General features: G+C 29.9%; 1 protein-coding gene across 2 annotated transcripts; it reads left to right on the forward strand.

Moving 5' to 3' along the window:
- The first annotated feature begins 2,992 nt into the window (after positions 1–2,992).
- On the forward strand, positions 2,993–9,560 carry LOC8286639 (ABC transporter B family member 9). Of its 2 annotated transcripts, XM_015726794.2 has the most exons (12): positions 2,993–3,537; positions 3,720–3,774; positions 3,871–4,046; positions 4,609–4,830; positions 5,011–5,249; positions 5,329–5,854; positions 5,934–6,207; positions 6,681–7,266; positions 7,644–7,872; positions 7,970–8,236; positions 8,429–8,692; positions 8,788–9,560. In XM_015726794.2, exons 1-12 carry the CDS (start codon positions 3,307–3,309, stop codon positions 9,430–9,432), a joined length of 3,714 nt encoding a protein of 1,237 aa, XP_015582280.1. In that variant the 5' UTR covers positions 2,993–3,306; the 3' UTR covers positions 9,433–9,560. The 2 variants fall into 2 exon arrangements, with proteins under 2 accessions (XP_015582280.1, XP_048227544.1); XM_048371587.1 differs by lacking the exon at positions 4,609–4,830 and having other exon boundaries at positions 2,996–3,537.
- Positions 9,561–25,321: the final 15,761 nt, after the last annotated feature.

The following is a 25,321-nucleotide window of genomic DNA, read 5'->3' on the forward strand; positions in this document are numbered from 1 at the left end:
AACATTATACTTTCAATCCTTATTCCAAAATAAATTTCCAATTTAGTCCTAACACACAATTAAATTAAATAATCAATTTTCCCAAAATTCTTTTATAAACACATCCTTTACAATTCTACCATAATTTTCCAATATATAATTTTACTTATATAAATATGCATTTGGAAAAATTTTGAATAACCAAAATATAATCATTTCTCAAATAATTTACTTGAATAATTTCTTAAAATTTCAAACTAATTGGGTATAGAAAATAACTCATTTATTTGATTAATATTAAATTTTTCATTAAATCATTTCAAATTAAACCCATTAAAAATAAAGCTAAAATTAACTTAAATAAAAAAACTCATTATTAAATATATAAAAAAAATTCCGGGTGTTACAATATTAAATATTTATTGAATTATAATATATATTTAAAAATAATAAAAGTATGCTCGTAATATACCAAAAAGTTAAAATATTTTCGGTTCGACTTTGTTCAGTTAGAAATCTAATTAGTCTTAAATTTGTTTATGATGACAATTAAAAAATAAATGGAAGTGATTAAATAAGAAATGAGTCAATTGAGTCAAATAGTTTTTTTATTATTATTATTATACCAAGTTAAGTTAATGGAATAAAAAAATATGAAATAGAAAGAAGTTCTCAGCTTTTTCATTAGCTTGATCATTTATATACAATAAATAAAAAATTATAGCGATTCTCTTTTGTTGTAGTTTTATTTATTATAAGATACTCTTAAGATACTAAAATGATATTTTTAATATATATTTTTCTCTATTTATCAATACTGCATCATATTAAAATAAATTTATATCTTTTATTATTTTATAATAAGATGTTTGAAAGATAATTTTGGTATACCTGAAAAATATTACATAATATAGCAGTATATATGCGATTTTGAAAACATTTTAAAAAAATCAAAATAGTATACCAATAAGATATTATTAATATACTTTTAGTTGTATATTTATGAATGTTTTAATTAAAGTTATAATATAAATCATTATTCAATAAGATAAAAAGATACTATGATAATAATATTTAAAATTTTTAAATTATTTTAATTACATATTATACTTGCAATATATAGATTAAAATCATTTTTGTTGTAGTATATTTATGATATACATTTAAAATTTTCTTTTCTAATTTTTTTAAATCAACATTTTTATTAAAGATACTAAGAGGACATTTAAAATATCTTTTTGTTATGTATTTATTTTTTTATTAAAATTATTTTATTTAAGTTTAATAATTGAATTGACTAAATGATATCAAAAAGATATTAGAAAAATATTATTAATAAATTTTATTATATTATAAAATTTTGAACATACACTGATTCATCAATTTTTAAAAATTAAATAAAAGATTAAACTAAAATGGTGTGACATGAAAACTATCTTTTCAATAGTTTTTTCCATTAAAAGTTATTTTTATTTACTATATGAGCTTCGAGAACTCATGCATTGTTATTGAATTACGATTATTAGCTTGATTTGAATATTTAAAATTAAATTTCACCTTCAATATTATTTGAAATTGAATTAAAAGAAAACTGAAGATTAATTGTTTTAAATCAACCTGTTTTTCTTCTTTGTTTTTTTTTTTTTGTTTTTGTTTCAGTCTTGCAGTAGCAATGAAATTTAATTCAATTGATAATTTAAATTTTCTATTTCTACGTTAAAATAAATTATTAATTGTCTTTTATAATGGGTGTTAAGAGATAACAATAATAGTACATAACTTATTGAATATTCATGGAAAGATAAAAAAAAAAAAAGTAAATAAATAAAACAAAGGGTTATATTAGTTTTTCCATTTGAATACAATAAGCCTCTTTCTTTTTTAAATGGGATAGATTTTATTTGTTTTTGTACCAAATGGTAAATTCCTCCCTTTAGGTGATCCTAGAAATGGAGTGCTGCATATTAACTCATATACAAAATTCACAGATTAAATTTTAGTATCAACTAAACTAAACTGTGAATCTATAATTGGCTTTTAAGTGAATGTGAAGCAGTTGATGGACCCAGCAACAGCAACAGCAACTTATTTAAGCTATCATTTTAAACTGATTTGTAAGAATATTGAATTGGTTTATTATTAAATTACTCAGGAACACAGTTGGGGAGATATGCATTTTCAATATCATCTCAGCCAATAATTGTGCTAAAAGAAAAGAGAGGATCCTAACATTTAGTAGAGAAATGGATATAGTTATTCTTCTTATGTCCTTTCAAGACAAATTCTTTCCAAATTGGAGCAATCATTTTATAATGTGAAGCATAGCATATATGAACACGAAAATCCTCATTGTTAATAGCTGCTTATGTCATTAATTCTCTATTAATTAGCTTGATTCCTTGACCACATCATCTATTACTACAGAATATTTTTAGTTTCAAATGCACCCAATGACTTTCACTTCATTTATGTGAAGCCTTCCATGTATTTATTGTATATACATATAATTATTTCAGCTAAAACTTTTAAAATGTATCAAACCTTTATAAATATTCTAATAATTTACCAAAGCCTTTTAAAAATTGAAAATTTTATTAGACTTCTTTTAGTATTAGTTTTGAAATTATTACTTATAACCAAATTTATAAATAGATGATTAGTTTAATAGTATAATTAATAGAGCACTTATTTGAAAAAAAGAAAAAGAAAAAAACCCTTTGGAAGACTTTAGATAATTAAGAGAGAGTGATGGTTGACTCTTACAAGACAAAGATCCATATCTCCACCATGTCATGGAAAGTGAAAGAACAAGTCTCTACCCAAATTTTGTTTCTTGTTTTCTAAGAAGAATGATTTTGGGAGAAAATATCTATTTTTGGGAGAAAAGAATTGAAAATTTGAAAACCGTAAAAACAAATTTCTTTGAGTTTTGTCATAAATATGAAGATTCTGACCGTAAAAACAAAATCTGATCGTTCAAATCTACTATATATGTAATTTTCCCTATACATTACAGTCTGTACAAGAAAAAGATCTAACAGATTTGGTGCATGTCTAATAATAGAAGCATCACACATTTGCAGAAAAACAAGGAAAGCTGGTCCACAAGAAAATAACTATATCACAAGTAAAATGGCGAATTACACATGCCATTTAACAAACTCATCTTTGATGGAGGAAGAACTGAAATCCCACAAAACCAAACCTGTCTATCAGAATCTGCAGTCTTTTTAATTGTTGTGTTCTTAATAAGAAAAAGATATAAGTAATTTTTACAACTTTGTTCATCACTCAAGTCTTGTTTTATTTATGTTATAGTGGAGAAGCATGAAAGGAAATGGAGAAGCATCAGTAGGGGAAAAAAGGAGGGATAAAAAAGTGGCATTCTACAAGCTGTTCACTTTTGCAGACAGCCTTGACTGGGTTTTGATCGTTGTTGGCACAGTATGTGCCACTGCTCATGGACTTTCTGATTCTCTAATGATACTAATTTTCAGCAAGATTATCAACTCTTTCGGTACAGCTCAGAAATCTGATATCATAAGACAAGTTTCAGAGGTAATTTATTATTAATATTTTCTTTTATAACAAGGTCTTTCATGTATGTATGTATATGCCACCTTGAAGATGATACATATAGTTTACTTTACAAACCCTTGTAATATATTTTATAGCTTTCAGAAATTTATTTAGGCACAGAATTTTTGCTGACTGCCGGAAAATACATGTACTAATTTCAGATAGCAGTGACGATGGTGTACTTGGCAGTAGGTACAGGCATTGCATCTTTTCTGCGTAAGAGCTCTGTTCCTTTGAACTTTTACTAACAAATGAATTGGGTGAAGCTTTCCTGCATGTATAAAAATTAAAATCTTCCTGTTGCTTCTGCAGAGGCCTCATGCTGGCTGACCACTGGAGAAAGACAATCTGTGCGCATTCGGGGCTTGTACTTGAAGACAATCTTAAGACAGGACATTGCTTTCTTTGATACTGAATTAAGAACTGGTGAGGTCATTGAGAGATTGTCTAGCAACAGCATTCACATTCGAATTGCCATTGCTGAGAAGGTATTGCTTTTCTTTTCTTTTTAGTTCCAAAATTATATGCAATCAAGGTTTCTTTTCGTGCTATGTCAAAAGGTACAATTGTCCTTTCTAATTGACTTTACTGATTTACGAGAAACTATTAAATACATCCCTTCTACTATATCATTACCATGTGATATTATTATTAAATATAACATTTTTATTGATTAAATTATTTACTTCTATTAGCCAAAAACTAAACAAAATAATTGCAGGAATTAATAGTTTCTTCACAAATAACTTGCTAGACTACTTCAATTACATCCTTACTTCTTTAAATTAATATCTTTTTTTATTTCTGATATTTAATAAAATTTTATTTATAATTTAATGTCCATGCAATATAATAATTAATACAAAATTGTCAAAAATAAATAAAACAACTGCACCGTAAATTAAAATAACTGAACAAAAAAATAATTGCTCCGTAAATTAAAAGAAATATATATATTATTTTTTAAAAAATAATAATTTACATAGTAAAAATAAATTTTTTATTAATTTTAAAGTATTTCTGAAAAGCTCTATTAATACATTCCGACAGGCTGGGAAGTTAATACAGCTAGTTTCTGCTTTTATCGGTGGCTTTACGGTTGCTTTTGTGAGAGGATGGCACCTTGCACTAGTTTTGGCCTTCTGCGTTCCGGTTCTGGCAATTAATTTTCAAATCCTGTCAATCGTCATGTCAAAATTGGTAATCCGACAGCAGCTGGCTCGTGTAGAAGCTGGAAATGTTGTAGAACAAACCATTGGAGCCATTAGAATGGTAACACATTCATAGACATCAAGCTAACATATACATAGAGTCGGTCCAGTAATTCATGTAATTTTGCAGTATTTTTATGTCGTCTCTAGAATCCATATATAGATTAAAAATGATGAGTTCACGTTCGCTCTTGGAGTTCGTAAATTGCTCAATGCTTTTATTTTTGTATTCTTTTACAAGGTTGCGTCCTTCACTGGTGAGAAGCATGCTATTGCAAAATACAATGAAAAGCTGAGAATTGCTTATAAAGCTAGTATGCTACAAGGTTTGGCTATGGGCTTCTTCATTGGTGTACTGTTTTTTGTTCTCTTTGTGACTTATGGGCTTGCATCATGGTATGGTTCCATATTGATCATACACAAAGGTTATAATGGTGGACAAGTGATCTGTGTTATTATGGCAATCACTGGTGCTGCAATGTGAGTATGCAATTATGGTGACTTTCACTGCTGCTTTTTACACTTCAAATTAATTTAATAGATTAGTCTCATGAATCAGGGCACTCGGTCAGGTTTCTTCATTTTTGAGAAGTTTCACGACAGGCCAAGTTGCAGCCTACAGGATGTTCAAAATCATTGAAAGAAAGTCGAAAATCGATTCGTACAGCAGTCGTGGGATGGTCTTGGAAGACATCAATGGTGAAATTGAACTTAAAGATGTATATTTCAGATATCCATCTAGGCCTGACGTTGAGATTTTTTCTGGACTTTCACTACATCTTCCAAGCAGCAGAACAGTAGCTTTAGTAGGGCAAAGTGGAAGTGGGAAATCAACTGTAATTAGTCTGATTGAGAGGTTCTACGATCCTGATTCTGGTGAAATACTTGTGGATGGTTTCAGTTTGAACAAGCTGAACATAAGTTGGCTCAGGGAAAAGATTGGCCTGGTAAGTCAAGAACCTGTTCTCTTTGCAACTAGCATAAAGGAGAACATAGCATACGGAAAAGAAAATGCAACTGATGAGGAAATTAGATTTGCTGTTGCGCTTGCTAATGCTGCTGAATTCATTGACAAGATGCCACAGGTAAAAACAAATTACTTTGCTTGTCAGGATCATATGCATCAAATGAGTAGTTATGAGGGCTGCATTTGAATTTCACCAGGGGCTTGGCACAATAGTAGGTCAACGTGGTACTCAATTATCAGGAGGACAGAAGCAAAGGATTGCAATTGCAAGGGCCATAGTGAAGAATCCAAAAATTCTCCTTCTTGATGAACCCACCAGTGCACTGGATGCAAAATCTGAACACATTATTCAGGATGCACTTGTCAAAGTTATGTCTAACCGAACAACTCTGATTGTAGCTCATCGTTTGACGACTATCAGGAATGCTGATGAGATACTAGTTTTGCACAGGGGTAAAGTTGTGGAAAAAGGTAATGCTAAAGCTATTCCTTAACCTTCAGGTATATTTATCTGAATTAAATATCATTTATTTGAAGGCCTAACCACTCTAAAAAGCTTAACGTTTTTAAGGTTGGTGCAATACTTTTTATCTATTTTATTTTTCTTGGGCCAATTTGACCAACTAGTTCTAATTTTAGCTAATTTATCAATGTGATCAAGACTTAAGCTATCGTACTATATTTGTATATTGAAAAAAAAATTATTTGAAATGATATATCATTTTTTGTTAATTTAACTATTACACGAATCAACTCGAATTAATAAATTGATAAAATAACGATCGTTGCGTCAATTTAATTTCAATTTAATTAATATATTGGTCAAAATTGTATGCAGTCGATTAGATGCTACACAATAATTGAACCAAAATTACATAAATCTTAAAACTTTTGAATCATTATGTCATTAGTTCTAATTTGAATTTATTTGTTTTTGTTTGAAGGCACTCATGAAGAATTAATACAAAACATGGAAGGAGCTTATTCCCAACTAGTTCGCCTCCAAGAAGTTAAGGAGGGCACTCATTCCCATGCCAAAGATGAAGCTACTTCAGAAACTACTCTCAATGAAGATAAGCTCCTTTCAAGTTCTGGCACACCTGACATTCCTGAAACAAGTGTGCCTAGACCGGATAACCTCCATGAGGGTCTGAGCAGTAATAAAATAAGTGAGAAGCCTAAAAAAGGTTCTCTCAAACGGCTTGCCTACCTGAATAAGCCAGAGCTGCCTGTTCTCTTGCTTGGAACTATTGGTGCAATGTTATATGGGGTAGTTTTTCCCATTTTTGGCCTGTTAACCTCAAAATCTATTGTTCTGTTCTATGAACCTCCAAGGAAGATGCAAAACGACTCTAAGATTTGGGCAGCTTTCTTTCTTGGCCTGGGATTCATTACCCTTGTGGGTATAATAACTGAGAATTTCTTCTTTGGAATTGCTGGCGGAAGATTGATTGAACGAATTTCTTCCAGGTCATTTCAGAGGGTTGTGCACCAAGAAATTAGTTGGTTTGATGATCCTACAAATTCCAGGTACTTAATTTCTGAATAAAAATGAAAAGAAGTAAAGATTCTTGCCACTCTGGAAACAATTATACCGACCATCACTTAACTTTTCAGTTACTTTTAATTCTGAGTCTTTAAATTTTACTTTGCTTCGTTTTAATTATTAACATTTCGTCACAACCTAGTCACATAAGAACTTGATAGGTTATATTTTTCTTTTCTAATCACTCTTTTCTTGTTAGCTATTTTTGTAAAATATTCATTGCACACTGGCAGAAATGACTAAATCGTACATTAAAGGTAATAAATTAAAATTTAGTATGCAAAATTAAGTGATTATTGGTGTAAGTACCCTTTTTGTGGTCACTGTAATTAATTTAGTTACCTGCTTATGCATTTTCTAGTGGTGCAGTAAGTGCAAGATTGTCAATCAATGCTACTACAATTGAAACTGTCATTGGTGAAGCCTTACCCTTAGTCATAAAAGCCTCAACGACAATGATAACAGCACTACTTATAGCATTCACAGCTAATTGGATTCTGGCATTTGTGGTAGTTGCTGTATCCCCCTTGCTATTTCTCCAGGGATATGCTAATGCCAAGTTTATGAAAGGTTTCAGTAGAGATGCAAAGGTGGAGAAATTGTTGCTAGCTAGCTATTATTGGTATGTAGTAATCTGAAAAGGATCTCATCTGTGTACTAACCTGGAAACTGTTTTTCTTTTTTCAGGTAATGTATGAACAAGCAAGTCAAGTGGCACATGAAGCAATTGGCAACATCAGAACTGTTGCATCCTTTTGTGCAGAGGAAAAGGTGACAAATTTGTATGAGAAGAAATGTGAAGCTCCCAAGAAACAAGGTGTTCAAGATGGAGTTTTGAAGGGAAGTGGTTTTGGCTTTTCAAACTTTATCCTCCACAGCACACATGCTTTTTGTCTCTACATTGGATCTATTCTTGTGCACCATGGCAAGGCATCATTTGAGGATGTCTTCAGGGTATATAATCTAGTACCCGCTCTTTCTTTCGCGATGACTTAATTTTACATTTAATTAAATATTAAAAATAGAATCTAACGGTGAAATTATGCAAGTATTAAGGGTAATTATCCCCTTCCATTATTTTTCCTTTTCTATTTTCTTTTTTTTCTTCTTCACTTTCAACTCCAATTAAATAGCAATTTTTTGTAGGTTTTCTTCGCCTTGACTGTTGCAATAAATACAGTTTCTGGAACCAATGATTTGGCTCTAAATACCACCAGAGCTATGGAGGCAATAGCATCCATATTCAACATTTTTGACAGAAAGCCAAAAATTGACTCAAGCAGTGATGAAGGCATAACACCAGTGCATGTGGATGGAAATATTGACTTGCACCATGTTAGCTTCAAGTACCCAACAAGACCAGATGTTCAGATTCTTAAAGACTTGTCCCTTAAAATCCCTGCAGAGAAGGTACGAACTGTTAACTAATACTTTCTGAACTACAACAATGGGCACTTGTTTCCTTTCCATCCTGAAACCTATTGCTTGTTAAATTCTGATTGCAGGTTGTTGCCATAGTTGGGGAAAGTGGGAGTGGGAAATCAACAATAATCAGCCTGATACAAAGATTTTATGATCCTGATTCTGGTTGCATGTACTTTGATGGTTTAGATATCAAGAGCTTGAAATTAAATTGGCTCAGGCAACAAATGGGATTAGTCAGCCAAGAACCAGTAGTATTTCATGAAAGCATTCGCTCAAACATAGCTTATGGCAAACAAGGGGATGTAAATGAGGAAGAGATAATTGAAGCAGCAAGAGCAGCAAATGCCCACGAGTTTATTAGCTCTTTACCCGAAGGCTACAGTACTTCAGTGGGTGAACAAGGAGTACAACTGTCTGGTGGACAGAAACAAAGAATTGCCATTGCAAGGGCAATACTAAGGAAACCAAAAGTTCTTTTGCTTGATGAGGCCACAAGTGCACTGGATGCTGAGTCCGAGCATGCAGTGCAAGATGCATTGCAGAAAGTTATGATCAATAGAACCACTGTTGTTGTTTCGCATCGCCTTTCATCAATTAAAAATGCTGATATTATTGTAGTGGTAAAGAATGGTGTTATTGTTGAAAAAGGAAGCCACGATGCATTGATGAAGATACCAAATGGGTCTTATGCTTCATTAGTCACTCTTTATCACAACAAAGATTAACCATTTTTCTTTTTCCTTAGTTTAATATTCCAAAATTACTTCTTAATTGAAGATTATCTTGTAAGATTTAGAACTTAGTTTGTTTTACTTTCTTTTCTTATGATACAAAACAACAAAATCATTTAGGACGGTAATGTATCAAAATAAGTACTGATAAGTGTGCGCTCCGTTCTTACAGTACAAGTGGTAAAATATCCTGAAGTCAAGGAACGTAAAGTCACTCATTATATAGATAAATTATCAAATACAAAACACTTAAATAGTAAATTTAAACACACTAAACTGATATTTTGAGAGACTAATAAAATTCATAAAATAAATTAATTAATTAATAAAATAAATATGAAAAAATAATGATTTAAAAAAAATATATGATGAATATAGTATCAAGTCTAACCAATTACTTAATACTATTTTCATTTTAATAATAAATATAAAAAAATATGATGAATATAGTATCAAGTCTAACAACTACTATAAAACCTTTCTATAGTGCTACTTCGTATAGAAATAATATTTGCATAGTAATAACAATGACGATCTTAATTTAGGCCAGTTATAAATAGTACTAAACTCTATTGTAATAAATTATAATTTTTTAAGTCCCCTTTTAAGAAAATATTCCTTTATATAGTAAAATTTATATACATAACTTTAAAAAAAAAATATGTTATGCTATGTTTTGTCTTACTGTAGTACTATTTTATCACATTCAGTCTTATTTGTATAATAATAATAAGACATTAACGTATTTTATCTTTGATTTATATAATTTCATCTACAACATTAATTATTAAGTCCAAAGAAAATTTTAATACTCAAACCTGCATTAAGTTATAATATCTTCATAGTCATAAATTTTATTGGTTCCAAGTGTACGAGTATAGAAAGGTTTTACTATATTATTACGGGATTAATATGATAGTTAAACAATAATAATAATCTAAACTAATAAAGATATGTTAATAAAGAAATCATCCATTAAATATAAAAACAACAAGGTTTATATAAAGTAAAAATGTTAAATTAAATACTAAAAAAATTTAGCCTAACATATTTAATTTCATGGTCGTAGTAATTAAATAGTTAAATATAAAAATAAAGGCTCCCTCTAAATTCAGAAATTCTTCAAGATGTGAAGATAATTGATTTTCACTCTTCACTTTTTAAAAGTTTCTTGGTCTTGAAAGAATAAAAATTTAAAACTAATATTCTTTGTGATAGAAAATTATAGAGAAAACTTGCAGAGACAGGAATAGTAAACAAATATTAAATAGAAGAAGTGTTTGGTCTCCACTACTCATCCAAATCTACAGAGGCTTGTTCCATGAATAAATCTCTTAAAAATTATTCTTATCACAACTCTCAGTTATCCATAAATAGATAACTAATAAAAACTCTTAAATATTAAAAGACTAATTTAATTTTTAGGCCGTGTAATTTTCAGGTAGACCTTGTGAATTGCTCGATCTTGGGTCTTAATAGTAACAAATCCTATTAAGCCATTATTTAGTATTTAATTTCATAATTTGGCAAATTATAACATAAGTCCCAGACCATGTAGCTAGAATTGCTACATAATTCTAGGGGTTCAACAAGGCCGTTTACATTTATTTTACACGTGCATTCAAATTTATAACATTCCTCAGCTTTAGTTTTTGGCCTAAGTTTTTCTTTTCTTTTGTTTGGTCTTGGATTTCTTTTTATTTCTTTTATTATAAGTTTTATTATTTATATTTTGATTTTATTAATTAGACAATTATTAAAATAGATTAAGAAAAAGAATTTTAAACAAAATTTTAATATTTATAAATTATATGATGTATTGTCAGATGTTATATTGCTTATAAAATCATAATCTATGGTGGTTTATATTAAATACATGCAAAATTATGTAAACATAATAAAAACATAAATATATATGTTGTGCCGTAAGTTTATATATATTTTTGAGTTGAATTTTAATGAATTTTAAATGATTAGTTAGTGTTAATTAGGAAGATTTTAGATTTAATTAGGAGTTTATTTAAGTTGTATATTTATTCTAGTATTTTATTTATTTAGAAATTTGTATTTGATTACATAAGTTTTTTCCCTTTTTGTAGGAAAGATTAAAAAGGAATCCTAAATAATCATGAAAGGCTATGTCATGATTATACATAGGCATGCTTATACCCTTGTTGCACGTGAGTAAAAGAATCGGGAAGCATAGCTTGACACATGGCCATGCTAGAAGCTGCGTCTACCTCTAGATACTGAAAAGTATGATGCACAGAGATCACACGAGCGTGCTTGAAACCATGACTGCTTCTGCTCAAATTGAAAAGATTATGAGAGCTCAGCATGGCATCACACATGGGCGTGTGATGGTCGTGTTCAAAGCAGTGTTGAAAAAGAAAAGAGTTTCCTTTCAAAAGAAATTTAGGGCAAATAGGATTTCTTTTGAATCTAGAATATTAAAAGGGGGACAAATAGCTATTTTAAATAATCGCCATCAGAGAAAAAAAATTTGAAAATACATTCAAGGAGATCAAGAAGATTTATGCAAAAGATTCAAGAGTTTATATCAACTATTTTCTTTTTCTTCTTTGATTTCTTTAATGATGTTTTTATATATTGCCGTAATTATGCAAAACTAAACTCTTCTTAAAGTTTGGATTTGCATAGTTAGTCTTATACTTGTTTGAATCTTAATTTTCCTTCAATTAACTAATTTTCAATCAATTTGAGTTGTTTTTAATTTTTCTTGTATTTGATTTTAGACCTGATTAAATAAATATTTTTAGATAAATTAGAGATAATGAAAATTGCATGATTTATCAGCTCATAAACTTGTAAAACTTAGGAACCTCGACCACAAAAGTAGACAAATCCTTCAGGGAAAAATAAATTGCTAAGGAGCTTAATGAACCCCAGTTAATTGACGTGACCATAAAAATAAGTTGTAATTAACATCAGTGTTCTTAGATAAACTCAAGGAAACTTTAAGTAATTTGAGTGATTTATCCTTGACTAGTTAATGATTTGAATTTTTAAAAAATTCTATAATCGGAGTAATAATTAATGAAGTAAATTTAGGGTCTAGTTTTTAATAATTAGAGTTTTAAAAGAAATTATTCTAGCTTTAAGTTATCTTTTCTTGTTAGTTATTTATTCAATTATAATTATTCGATCACTACAACAAAAAGGACCTTTGGCAGCAAAATCATAGGGGTTGTTATTACTGTAGAAGATTTGATTTGTTATTTGTCTCTTAAACAGTATATATTTCATGTATCTATCTCCTTCCTATATGTTCATATTCTTTAAGTTTCTAATTTGTATTAAAATATGAGTCTTGTAAATAAGAGTCTAAATAAGTTCTTGTACCCAAGAAATTCAATTTATGAAAATATAGATTGAATCAAGTTTCTTAATGGTATTAGGGCCTGGTTGTATACATCTCTATTGTAAAAAAAATGTATTTCTCTCCATCTAAAACCCGTACTAAAACAGCCATTATACCATCATCATAAATTATCCATCTTTCCTTTGAAAATTCTAGCTTTAATGTTCGATTACCGAAACCAATTATGGCACATGGTCTCAAATTATGAAGATGCATATCGCTGGGCGTGAAAAATTAGAATATATTATGAGAGATTCTCCTCAACCCGAATCAACTGATTCTTCTTACTCCAAGTGGTAATGCTGAAAACCAGAAAGTTAAAAGCTGGTTACTCACATCAATGACACCAGAAACTATGAAAAGGTATCTTCGTATCCTTACAGCCCGTGAAATCTGGAGTGCTCTTTCAAAAGCATTCTATGATGGATCAAACGAAACCTAGATTTTTGCTCTTAATCAGCAAGCATTCCTAAATCTGCAGTATAGCTGATCGGTTCCAACCTACTATGACGAGCTAATTGAGATATCCCAAGAACTTGATCATCAAGATAAGGTAAGCACAAAAAATCCTAAGGACGTTACTATATATAAAGTAGCTATGGATAAGTTGAGAATTCATATCTTCTTAAATGGATTTGATTTCAAGTTTGAACAAGTAAAAGGAGAAATCCTTCGAATAAATCTGAGTTTAGACCTTTAACGAACATATGCTTATATTCACCGAGAAGCAAATCGGAGAAAAATCTTGACTGGTGAACAAGCTTCCTCGGAGTCAGCTGCATTGCTCACCAAAAGAACTAACTCGTTAGCTTGGGAAATACTACTCGTAGCTTTGATATTGGTAATAAACAGACCAATTTCATAGAACAATGTACACATTATGGTGCAACAGGTCATACTCAAAGAAAATTTTATGATCTAATTAGATATCTTGAATGGTGGATCCGTCTAAAGCCCTGAAAAGAAAGTCAAAAATTGAAAAAACTACATCAGTATCAACAACTGTAGCCGAACAACCTTCCTCTCCAGATGTTACTACCTTACACATATCTTCAGCACTATCAGGTAATTCTTTTTTATAATTTTACTATTGTTAGGTCGTATAGATGGATTATTGATTTTGGATCACTTGATCATATGCCTTTTAACACACCTATCGAGCTAAAACCAATTGAATAATCCGTTGTATCTATAACCAATGGTACAGAAGATAGTGTTATTGGTAAAGGGCCATTCACACTTGATAACCTAAATTTAGAATTTATTTTATTTGTTCCATCTCTAAACTTCAATTTAATATTTGTATCCCAACTAACCACCTCTTTAAACTGTGTAGTAATTTTTTGGCCTAATTATTGTGTTTTAAGGACGTAAAGACAAAGAGGACGAATAGTTGTGGTACTAGAAAAAGAAAGCTCTATTATCTTGACCTTGCACTATCTAGCTTAAGTACCTTGACTGATTCAAGTTCAGAAAATAGCAGCTCGGTGTCGCCAAGTATAAAAGATATGATATGGTTATGGCATAAGTGCCTTGGACATGCATCATTTGGATATTTAAAGTATTTGTTTCCCAAGTTATTTTTAAAAACATCTACTTTAAACTTCAAATGTGAAACTTGTGAATTGGTAAAAAGCCATCATGTCTCTTTTCTGACTAGTTTAAATAAAAGTCCAACACTATTTATGATTATACACTATGATATTTGGGGACCTGTTAAGGTACTGACCTTGAATGTGACAGTCTGACCTAGAGAAGCGGTCTGATGAGAGCGAGAAGTGGATGCCAGGGCAAGGACAGGAAGCCTAGACAAGGAGCGGCTTCTAGAATGGCAGCACTCTAAGGTACAGGGGTACATGAATGAATAGAATTGTGAATGGTTAATAACATATATGTAAAGAGTTGGAACCAATCACATGAGCCATCTTTAAGTTGTTTGGCTGTGGAGTTGTAGGAACTTCAAAGTTAAACGTGGTTGGTTCAAAGAAATTCCAAGATGGGTGACCTCTTGGGAAGTTCTCGAACCCGCCAAAGGGACAAAACTTTGAGGCTAATAGGGGCCAAAACAGACAATATCTCATGTGATCTGGTTCCTAATCATTACAGAATGGAGCTCGGTGGTTTATTTATTTTATTAAAGATTATAGTTATATAAGCTGGATATGCTTAATGAAAAGTAAGTAAGAAGTTGACTCATTATTCAAGAAATTCTATTTGATGGTGTAAACTCAAAAATGAAACTTCAATTCAAGTACTACGGACGGATAATGGAGGTGAATTTATTAATCATGAACTCACACAATTCCTTCAAAATATGGTGTAATCCCAAACCACATACTCTTATTCTTTCCAACATATTGGGGTTGTAGAAAAAAACTGATATCTCTTGAAAATGGTACGAGCTATTCTGTTTGAAGTCAATATGCCTCTCCAATATTGGGGAGAAACTTTATCCTTAGCATCTTACCTAATAAATCGAATTCTATCTCGTACCTTAGACTTTCATACTCCACTTGATACATTAAATAAAAGCCTTACCCCCTAAAGTCCTTGGTTGCACAAAATTTTGTTCACCTTCCTCACCATACACGCCACAAGTTCCAGCCTCGTGCTATTTATTGTATTTTTTTTGAATATGGTCTTTATCAGAAAGGATATAGGTGTTATCATCCTCTAACTCAATGAATTTATGTTAGTATAGATGTCCAATTTCATGAACATCAAATGTATCCTACTACAAGCAAAGGGGAGAGAAACATTGACTTGCAGCCCAACCTTCAAAGGCAACCTCCCGACTTTCAAAGGCAACCCGACTTTTAATATTTTTCCAACCTTCAAAGACAACCCGGCCTTCCAATAAAGATTCCCAAAATCGAAAATCCCGACCTATCATAACAACTTAAGCATTATTCTCCCGATCTTGGATCAATCAAGCATTGCGAGCTTGATATATGAGGTCAAGGTAATATAGCTGAACTTGAAGCACCGCAATCAGTATCACCTTTACTTGATGACTCATACCGAGCTGAATCTTAGTTAACTCGTGAATCCTCTATTAGAATACTCTTGAACCGAACTACTCGAAGAAAGCCTAAATCGAGTTATGAACTCATGATGAACTCTAGATTTAAATGTCCAATAAATAATTATGTTTCGTACTGTAGGCTATCAAAGACATATGAATAATTTGTAAATCAATTATCTTCTATATGTGTACCTAATAGTGTGCAGGAAGCCATAAAAGACTTAAGGTGAAAAGAAGTAATGGATGAAGAAATGAAGTCTCTTTGAAAGAATAGAACCTGGAAGGTTGTTGATCTACCAATACCAAATGGAAAAAAAATATGTTGGATATAGGTGGATTTATACCGTTAAATACAAGGCAGATAGAAGTGTAAATAGATACAAATCTCGGCTTGTTACGAATGGATATAGTCAAACATATGGGATAGATTATGCAGAAACATCTACTCCTGTGGCTAAGATAAATACTGTAAGAATTTCTTTATCCTTGGCTGTGAATTTAAATTGGTCTCTACATTAATTTGATGTAAATAATATTTTTTTTCATGGCGATCTCTAAGAGGAAGTATACATGGAACTACCTCTAAGATGTAGACTTCGTGTTAAAGGAAGTAAATAAGTCTGTTAACTAGAAAAGTCTCTACATGGATTGAAAAAATCTTCAAGAGCTTAGTTTGAAAGGTTTACAAATTCAATGAAAGCCTTTGGCTATAAATAGAGTAGTTACGATCATACTCTTTTTATAAAATATAAAGAGAGAAGAACAATTGTTCTTATCATATATGTTGATAATATTATTGTAACATGAGATGATGATAATGAAAAGATAGCCTTATAAAACTATCTCTTTAAAGAGTTTGAAATGAAAGACTTTAGTGATCTCAAGTACTTCTTAGGGATTGAGGTACTATGATCTAAGTAAGGTGTATTCTTATCTCAATAAAAGTACAATTTAGACTTGCTTCAAGAGGTCGATATGCTAGCATGTAAACCAATTGATACTCCTGCTAGTAAACATATAAAGCTTGGCATATTTCCTGAGCAAGTACTTACGAATAAAGAAAGATATTAGAGACTTGGAGGTCGATTAATGTATCTTGCTCATACTCGGCCGAATGTGGCATATTCCCTAAGTGTAGTAAGTCAATTACGGGACAACTTTGTCGATTGAGGGCTATACTGATGCAGATTGGGCTGATTTTATTGATGATAGGCGATTTACAACAAGTTACTTAACCTTTATTGGAGGAAACCTTGTTACACGGAGAAGTAAGAAGCAAAGTGTTGTAGCTTGGTCTAGTGCAGAAGCCGAGTACAAAGAGATGGCTAAAGGTGTTTATGAGTTACTTTGGATCAAGAATTTACTACATGAGCTTCGAGTCCCACAATTGGTCCTATGAGACTAAATTGTAATAATAAAGTTGCATGTGATATAACTAATAATCCAATTCAGCATATGATCGGACGAAATATGTGGAGATGGACAGACACTTTATTAAAGAGCAATTAGAAGCTAAGATAATTGAAGTAATTCATGTCCGATCTGGAGATCAGCTTGTCAATATCCTTATCAAAGTAGTATCAAGAAAAAATTTTTACCGAGCATTAGACAAGTTGGGCATGCAAAATCCCTATGCACCAACTTGAGGGGGAGTGTAGAAGGTTTGATTTGTTATTTGTCCTAAATAGTATATATTTCTTGTATCTATCTACTTCCATATATGTTCTTATCTTTTAGGTTCCTAATCTGTATTAAAATAGGAGTCTTATAAATAAAAGTCTATATAAGTCATTGTACCTAAAAAATTCAATATATAAAAATATAGATTGAATCAAGTTTCTTCAATTACAACTGCCCCTTATATAATATTAATTATTTTTACAGCATTATTTTGGGGCGTTTCTTAATTCTGTAGGTAATAAGAGGGGTCATTTTGAGAAATTTTTAACCGTAAACAAATTATTACGTTATCATCTCTCCCTACTTAAAGAAATTTCTTCCGCCATTCCTTTTAAACCAAAATCTGTCTGTTCCTTTTAAACCGAAATTTGTTCTTTTATTTTTCATTCTTTTTTATTACTCTTACAAATCAAAGAGCTGGAGCAAGGCATCTCCTTCAGAGGAAAGAAAGAAGAAGAAGGAAAAGCTAAATGACAATATTGCATATGAAGAGGGTTACTAGGCGAAAGAATCATAAAAGGAGAAACAAATGCTAGTGAATCCATGTTTTATAAGTAGATCACTTTCTCTCATTTGTTATGATTACAAAAGCTAAATGAGTTTGTTGATTGGGACTCTGAGTAATATAGTCGAATATGTTGTGTGAATGTGGAAGTAGAAGAAAGAAACATTGAAAGGTAGAGATACTCTACGTGAAAGGCTACAACTCTAGGGAAGGAAGGAATATGAGAAGTTGGCTTTGTGAATCTATTTTTTAATTTTGAATTTTTTTATTATGATATTTTAATCAGATTTTAAAAAATAATTTATGTTACTTTATATAACATTAGAAAACTTATAATATATTCTGAAACATTTCAAATTATGTTATTGGCAGATTGTGTGAAGGTGAAAAACTACTAGACAAAATTTTATCAAGGTAATACTGAAATGTGTAGCATTATGTTTGTGAGAACATGGACACTTGTATGTTCTAATGTTGTTTGGCAAGACTGATAGCTACTAGTCCTGGATGTTTGTATGTATAGAAGTATCAAATATTCTTTCCTTAAGAGTAGGCTTTTGTTCTTTTTAATGGGATTACTTATTTTTCTAACTTCCTATAATTAAAAACTACTTAGAACAAGTCATATTCTTGACTGTCATTCACAACTAAACTTATTATTTATGAATTTGTATTTTTTCGAGCTGCAATCAAAAGTGAAAACTTCTAATCAAAAACTGAATTCTAGCTTATCTTTTATGAAACTCATATTGACTTATATAAAACCTTATGGTCAGGATGGATACCTCATATTTACTGTAAAAACATTTAGGAATGGACCAAGTCCATAATTATAAGGATATAGAGATATTTATTTATTTGAGAGTATTTATTTATTTTAATTGCATGGGAACCATATAATTATAAGGAAGAATGACCATTGCAATATCTATATCATAGGTTATGGTAATCATTAAGACTGCTCTGCTTATTTTATTTTTTATTTGGAAGTAAAGAACTTAATCTGTTAACATAACTAGTATTTCTAAAGTCAAACCTATTAGTGAGCCAAAAATCTGTTCGTTGGCATTGACCATCTGCAACCAATATAACTCACCAAAAGCTGCCTAAATTCTTTTTTTTTTCTCTATTTAAGAAAATATATAAGATAATCTTTTTTTTATAATCTTTTTCCTAAGAGTATATATATATATATATATATATATATATATCTAAATTGAACTTTATCAAACTGATTATTGCTTCTGATGACTAGTTGGTTGCTCATTATGGTCCAACATTCACAATATGGATCATAATCATCAATTTGTTCTTAGGTTTTATGATTCCATTCATTGTAGTTTTGGGATCTTAATAAGCCTCATAACATCATTTTCCATTATATTTTTCCATGGTTATCGAGTGATTTCTGTTGATATCCCATGTGTATGAAATCATCATAAGTGGATCCAACATTTGAAAAATTTCTAGATGTCATCTGCAGGGCGTTGTACACCGTGATCTTAAGCAAGAGGTATAGCACTATGAAAGCATGCAATACATGTATGTGGTTACCTACATATATACATTTACTATTTTGACTAATATGTCCTCTAATTTTATTCCAGTTAGCACATAATTCTATTTTGGTGTTTTTGCTTTCTATTTTTATTGTTATAGACAAGTGGGTTACCTTTCTTTGACTATCTCATTATTCCTGTTTTATTTTGGAGGCCTCTCTTTGCATTGGGCCATCCTTTTTAAATACATAACTTCTCTGAATGTGTTGCATTTATGGCATTAGAATTATGGAAACATTGATTAAATAACTATCGGTTAGTGATTTCTTCAACGACTAAAACTATAACAGAAAAAATGTTTATATATTTGACTATTGTTAACATTGATGATTAAATATCATACTTAACAGATATGCTTTTTTATCATAAATTAAGAGTAATCAAAGTTGGAAAATACAAAATAAATCTATTTGGCTAATTATATATTTGGCATTTATTAGGTAAGATGTGGTTGGCTTATAAATTTTATTTTTAAGTTGCTTAAATAAAATTAAACAAATGCTCACTTGACAATCTCAACAACTTTATCACCACTAGTTTCACAGATTAGAGATGTCGTTTGGATGTGCAATGTATATTTTTCCTTTTTAATTTTTTCAAAACCTTTTCTTGTTGTTTTAGAGAAATGGTTAGAGACTTTCTTTAAGGAAATAAATAAAGTTTCATTAAACTAATAATTAGAAATAATAAATGAGATTATTTCTTATATTTTAGAGACTTTTATAAAATTGATATTTGCCTGAAATGGAATTCTCATATAAAAAATTAAGTATTTATGACTTTGCTATTTATACCTAAAATCTTAGTACTTATATATATATATATATATATATATATATATATATATATATATATATATATATATATATATATATATATATATATATATATATACTAGCACTTGCTATTCAAACTGTTTTTGCAGAGAGAGTGCACAATGCCTATTTTATACTGCACACATTTAACTGGTTAAAATTTTATTTTCCAATATCTCCATAAAAAAAAAAGTAAATTTTGGGACAATAAGAAACCTAATTGGGACAACAAGGAGTGCCCAATCAGTCTGGTTCATTGCTTTCATGTCCTATATAAGGAATATATATATATATATATATATATATATATATATATATATATGCTTACTACCTCGTGCCTCTATAATTACATTCATATTTTCCTTAATCAAATATAATTAAGTTTTGTTAGGATATGCTTGAAAAAATGTAGCTATAATCTTAGCTAAGATGCAACTTATATCTCTAGTAATAGAATTATACAGGAGTAGCAACCTATAGGAGTGACTTCTACTTTATCTAAGAGTGACTTCTATTTTATCTAAGCTCGTGTAAGGTTCAGGTTAGTTCCTACCAATTCATACTAAATGTACCAATAATTATACATTTGAGTATTTTACTAGTGTATTGAAATGATGGTTTTGCATTAATTTTGATATATTTAACCATTTAAGATGTTTAATTCACAATATATATTATTCTCTTGTTGTATGTATATATTATGAATTTATTGCTCATCATTTAAGGTTTTGGAAATGGATAAAAGTTGGATGGTCAAGCCTAGAGCAGCATCAAACATAGAAGAGGGGTTAAGGATTTTCTTGATTTTGCATTTCATAAGGCATCTAAAGATGGAAAAATCATACATCCATGCGAAAATTATATTGATCGCATTTTGCAAATTTATAGTGAAGTTGAAGTACATTTGGTATGTGATGTTTTTTAAAGGGATATACTAATTGGATGTTCCATGAGGAGATATCTTCCAATAATGGTGCTTCATCATCAACTAAAATGAACACTTTCTATAACCACAGGTTAGAAGTTGTTCAAGATTGTAAAACAGTAGAAGCAAATCCACAAAGTTTAGATGATATGGTTGGGTTATTATATAATGCCTTTAATATTGCTAAGTAGACAAATGAAGTACCATTAGATAGAGACAGAATTCTTAATAATAGAGAAAATGAGGAGGTGGAAGTACATACAAAGGAGACAGTACAGAGCAACTTAGAGGAGCTTCTAATGGGATAAATAGTGAAGTTATGAAATTACTAAAATATGCAGGTGAACCTTTATATCCAAGATGCAAGACATTTTCTATTTGTCCTTTATCTTGCATTTATATCAAGTAAAATATTTACATGGATGTACTGAAAAATCAATTACTATGTTACTTGAGTTATTAGTTGATGCATTTTCTGAAGGTGTGTCATTGCCCAAGTCTTAAGAAAGTTATTCATGTGTTAGGCCTTAATTATGAGAAGATGTCCCAATCATTGTATGTTGTTCTAGGGTGAGAAGAAAAATTAAAAATCTTGTCTTACTTGTGGGTCTTCAAGGTGGGTTATTAGTAAAGAAAATCGAAAAAATGCTAATAGTGATGATCGTTCTTCATCCTTTAGTGGAAAGAAAAAAGCAGCAAAATCTTGCAATACTTTCCTTTAATTCTAAGACTTCAAAGGGTTTTGCCTCTACTAAAACCTCTAATGAGATGAGATGGCATGAAAAGGGTCGTAAAAAAGATGGATTGCTTAGACATCTGGCAGATGGAGGGGCATGGAGAACTTTTGATGTTAGGTTCCCAGACTTTTCTATTGATGCTCGCAATGTTAGACTTACTCTCGCAAGTGATAGTTTCAATCCTTTTAAAACTCTAAGCACTTCTTATAGCACTTGGCCGGTTGTGTTAGTCAATTACAATGTCACCTTGGATTTGCATGAAGTAGTCTTCTTTTATTTTATCAATGATTATTCCAGGTGATAAAGGTCTTGGAAATAATATTGATACTTATTTACAACCTTTAATAAAGAGTTGAAGCAATTGTGGGAAGGTGTAGGCACTTATGATGCTTCTACACAATAATACTTTCAAATGCGGGCTATTTTGATGTGGACCATAAATGATTTCCCTGCATATGGTTATTTATATAGTTGGAGCACTAAAGGAGAGTTTGCATGTCCTTGTTGTGCTGAGTTTACACATTCAAAATGGTTATATAAAGGTGGTAAGTATTGTTATATGGGTCATTGACGGTGGTTACCCGAGGGTCATGTCTCTCACCACCATAAAGAATATCTTGATGGTGTCGAGGAGTTTAGAGTGGCACCAACAAGACTTAATACTTGTTGTGATCCATGCACTTATAGAATTTGCTTAACAGTGTACTTAAAATATGCTCATAAAATAAAATATATGGTACTCCTTTAATACAAAAAATATATTCGTCCCTCAAATAAAAAAGTGTCAAGCCACATTGTAGTTTTTTAAAATTTACCCTAAATAAGTTAAAAATAAGTAGATCTAGGATGATTTTCTTTAAAGTTAATATTCATCACTGGTATTTTCCATCTTTGTCGTATGTATATTTAATATACATATAATATAGTGCAACAACTAATAATTATTTTTTTTAAAATTACATTATTTTATTCATTATTAGTTAGCATATTTTATATGATTTTATTTTATATTAAATAGATCTCGAATGATTTCTTTTAGAATAAAATAGATTAAGGGTGTATATTTGATTTTTAATTTTATTTATTTAAATTAGATTAAGATGTATGTTTGTTTTATTTGTTTAAATTAGATTAAGAGTGTATTTTTTATTATTTTATAATTGATTATTTTACTTATATAAATCAAATTACAAAGCTCCTTCATTTGTACATACATTATTTTGTTCATTATTATTTAGCATATTTATTTATCGCTCGTAGTTGTAATGCTCATTTATATGTACATTTAATATTTAAGTAATGTCTTTATAATGTTCACCACTTGTAGTTAATGTTCATTACATGTAATTTTAATATTGATGTAATGTTGTTATAATGTTCATCACTTGTAGTTTTAATGCTCATTGCATATATGTTTAATATTCATATAATTCCATTATAATGTTTATCAATTTTTATTTTTATTATTCATTACGCATATGTTTAATGTACTTGTAATGTCGTTATATTGTTCATTACTTTTTTTAAACAACGTATATGTAATGTTATTATAATGTTCATCCATGTAGTTGTAGTGTCCATTACATGTACATTTACTGTTCATATAAAATCATTATAACGTTTATCACTTTTATTTTAGTGTTGATTACGTGTATATTTAATATCATTATAATATTCATTATTTTTATTGTTTTAACAATTGATTCTCAAAATTATTCTTTTATTTATTTGGAACTGTTTGTGAAATCTGTTAAGGATGCTTATGATCTATATAATGATTACGCATTATATTCATTAGTTTATTAATGGATATTTATCATTAATGAACACCATATTCGTTAATTAATTCAAACGGATAAATATAATATAGACATACGTAAATCATCCTTATAGTTAATTAACAGAAAAAAAAGTCAAGCTAAAGTTATACTATAAATTAATTATATTGTGGCACATAAAAAAATTTTCATCAGTATATGACCCACATATGTACTTTGATCGGTCCAGAGTTCATGATATAAGAATCTTTCTAATTTTCTTATATAGCTAATATTATATGAAATTGAACAATTAAGTTTAAATAAAGTAAAAACTCATATTTTCATTATATTATATATAGAGAACATATAATTCAAACTCCAAATTATCCAAAATAACTATATATAATATAAATCTATTAGATGGTATTTGCATAGTTAAATGATTTTTATCAAGCGACTTAAGGACTTGAATTCAAATTCTAAAGGACGATTTCTTAAAGCCATTGCCTTAAGAGCGCTCAAATTTATACTTTGGTTGGAACTCCAGACCTAGTCTCAAAATTGTGGTCACAATGACGGATTTAAACCTCGTTGAAGCTAGCTAAAAGATTAGAAACATTTCATAGCAAATAAGAGTTGGTCGCACTTAATAGAGTTGCTAATATTGATCATCCTCTCTTCCCTGTTGATTTCAACCAAAAAAATGATAATAGTATTACTATATACCACAGAACAAAATTTAGTGCACTACAATTTTGATTTTTTTACGTTGAAATAGAACATTATTAAATAGAAACGTTTCTTTTTCCCCATTTTTAAAGTTCCCTCCATCTTGTTGTTCATTCCACTTGATATAGACATATTCTTCTCTTCTCTATAAAATTAAAATGGCTTAAATCCCAAGAGGCTCACAGTAATTTATCCAATTGTAAATGACTTTACTTAAAAGACTAGTACTATCTGCACTTTTTCTTGGTGAAAAACTCTTCTATGGCAGCCATCTTATAGTAAATTGACAAGCTTTCAAATTGGCAGCCGAACTTGAATTGAAAAACTGCATTGGAAGAAAGGTACTCAGTCACAACATCTATGCAATCTCTCCTTTGTTATCAAGCTTCTTTTAGTTCCATGATAAAAGAGAACGGAAGATTCTTATATAGGTTTGATATATATATCACAATTAATAAAAGAGTGACATGTATGTGTGAATATTTTATATTTTAATATTGAATAATTGACAAATATTTTACCATTTAAAACTAATAAATATATATATCAATAATGTATGCATAAATAGAGACACACCAAACTTAGAAAAAAAATTTAAAAAAATATTATGCTATAAAAAACACATCAGTTTTACAAAAATTAATAATATCATAGTAATATACTTAATTTTACTAATCTACCTATACAGATTAATTAAGAAGTAAATTACATATTTAAAGTTGAAAGCATAGCAACAACAAATGGTGAGACCAAAACCATGCATCCT

Source organism: Ricinus communis, chromosome 3, assembly GCF_019578655.1.
Source record: "Ricinus communis isolate WT05 ecotype wild-type chromosome 3, ASM1957865v1, whole genome shotgun sequence".
NCBI classification, from domain to species: domain Eukaryota; kingdom Viridiplantae; phylum Streptophyta; class Magnoliopsida; order Malpighiales; family Euphorbiaceae; genus Ricinus; species Ricinus communis.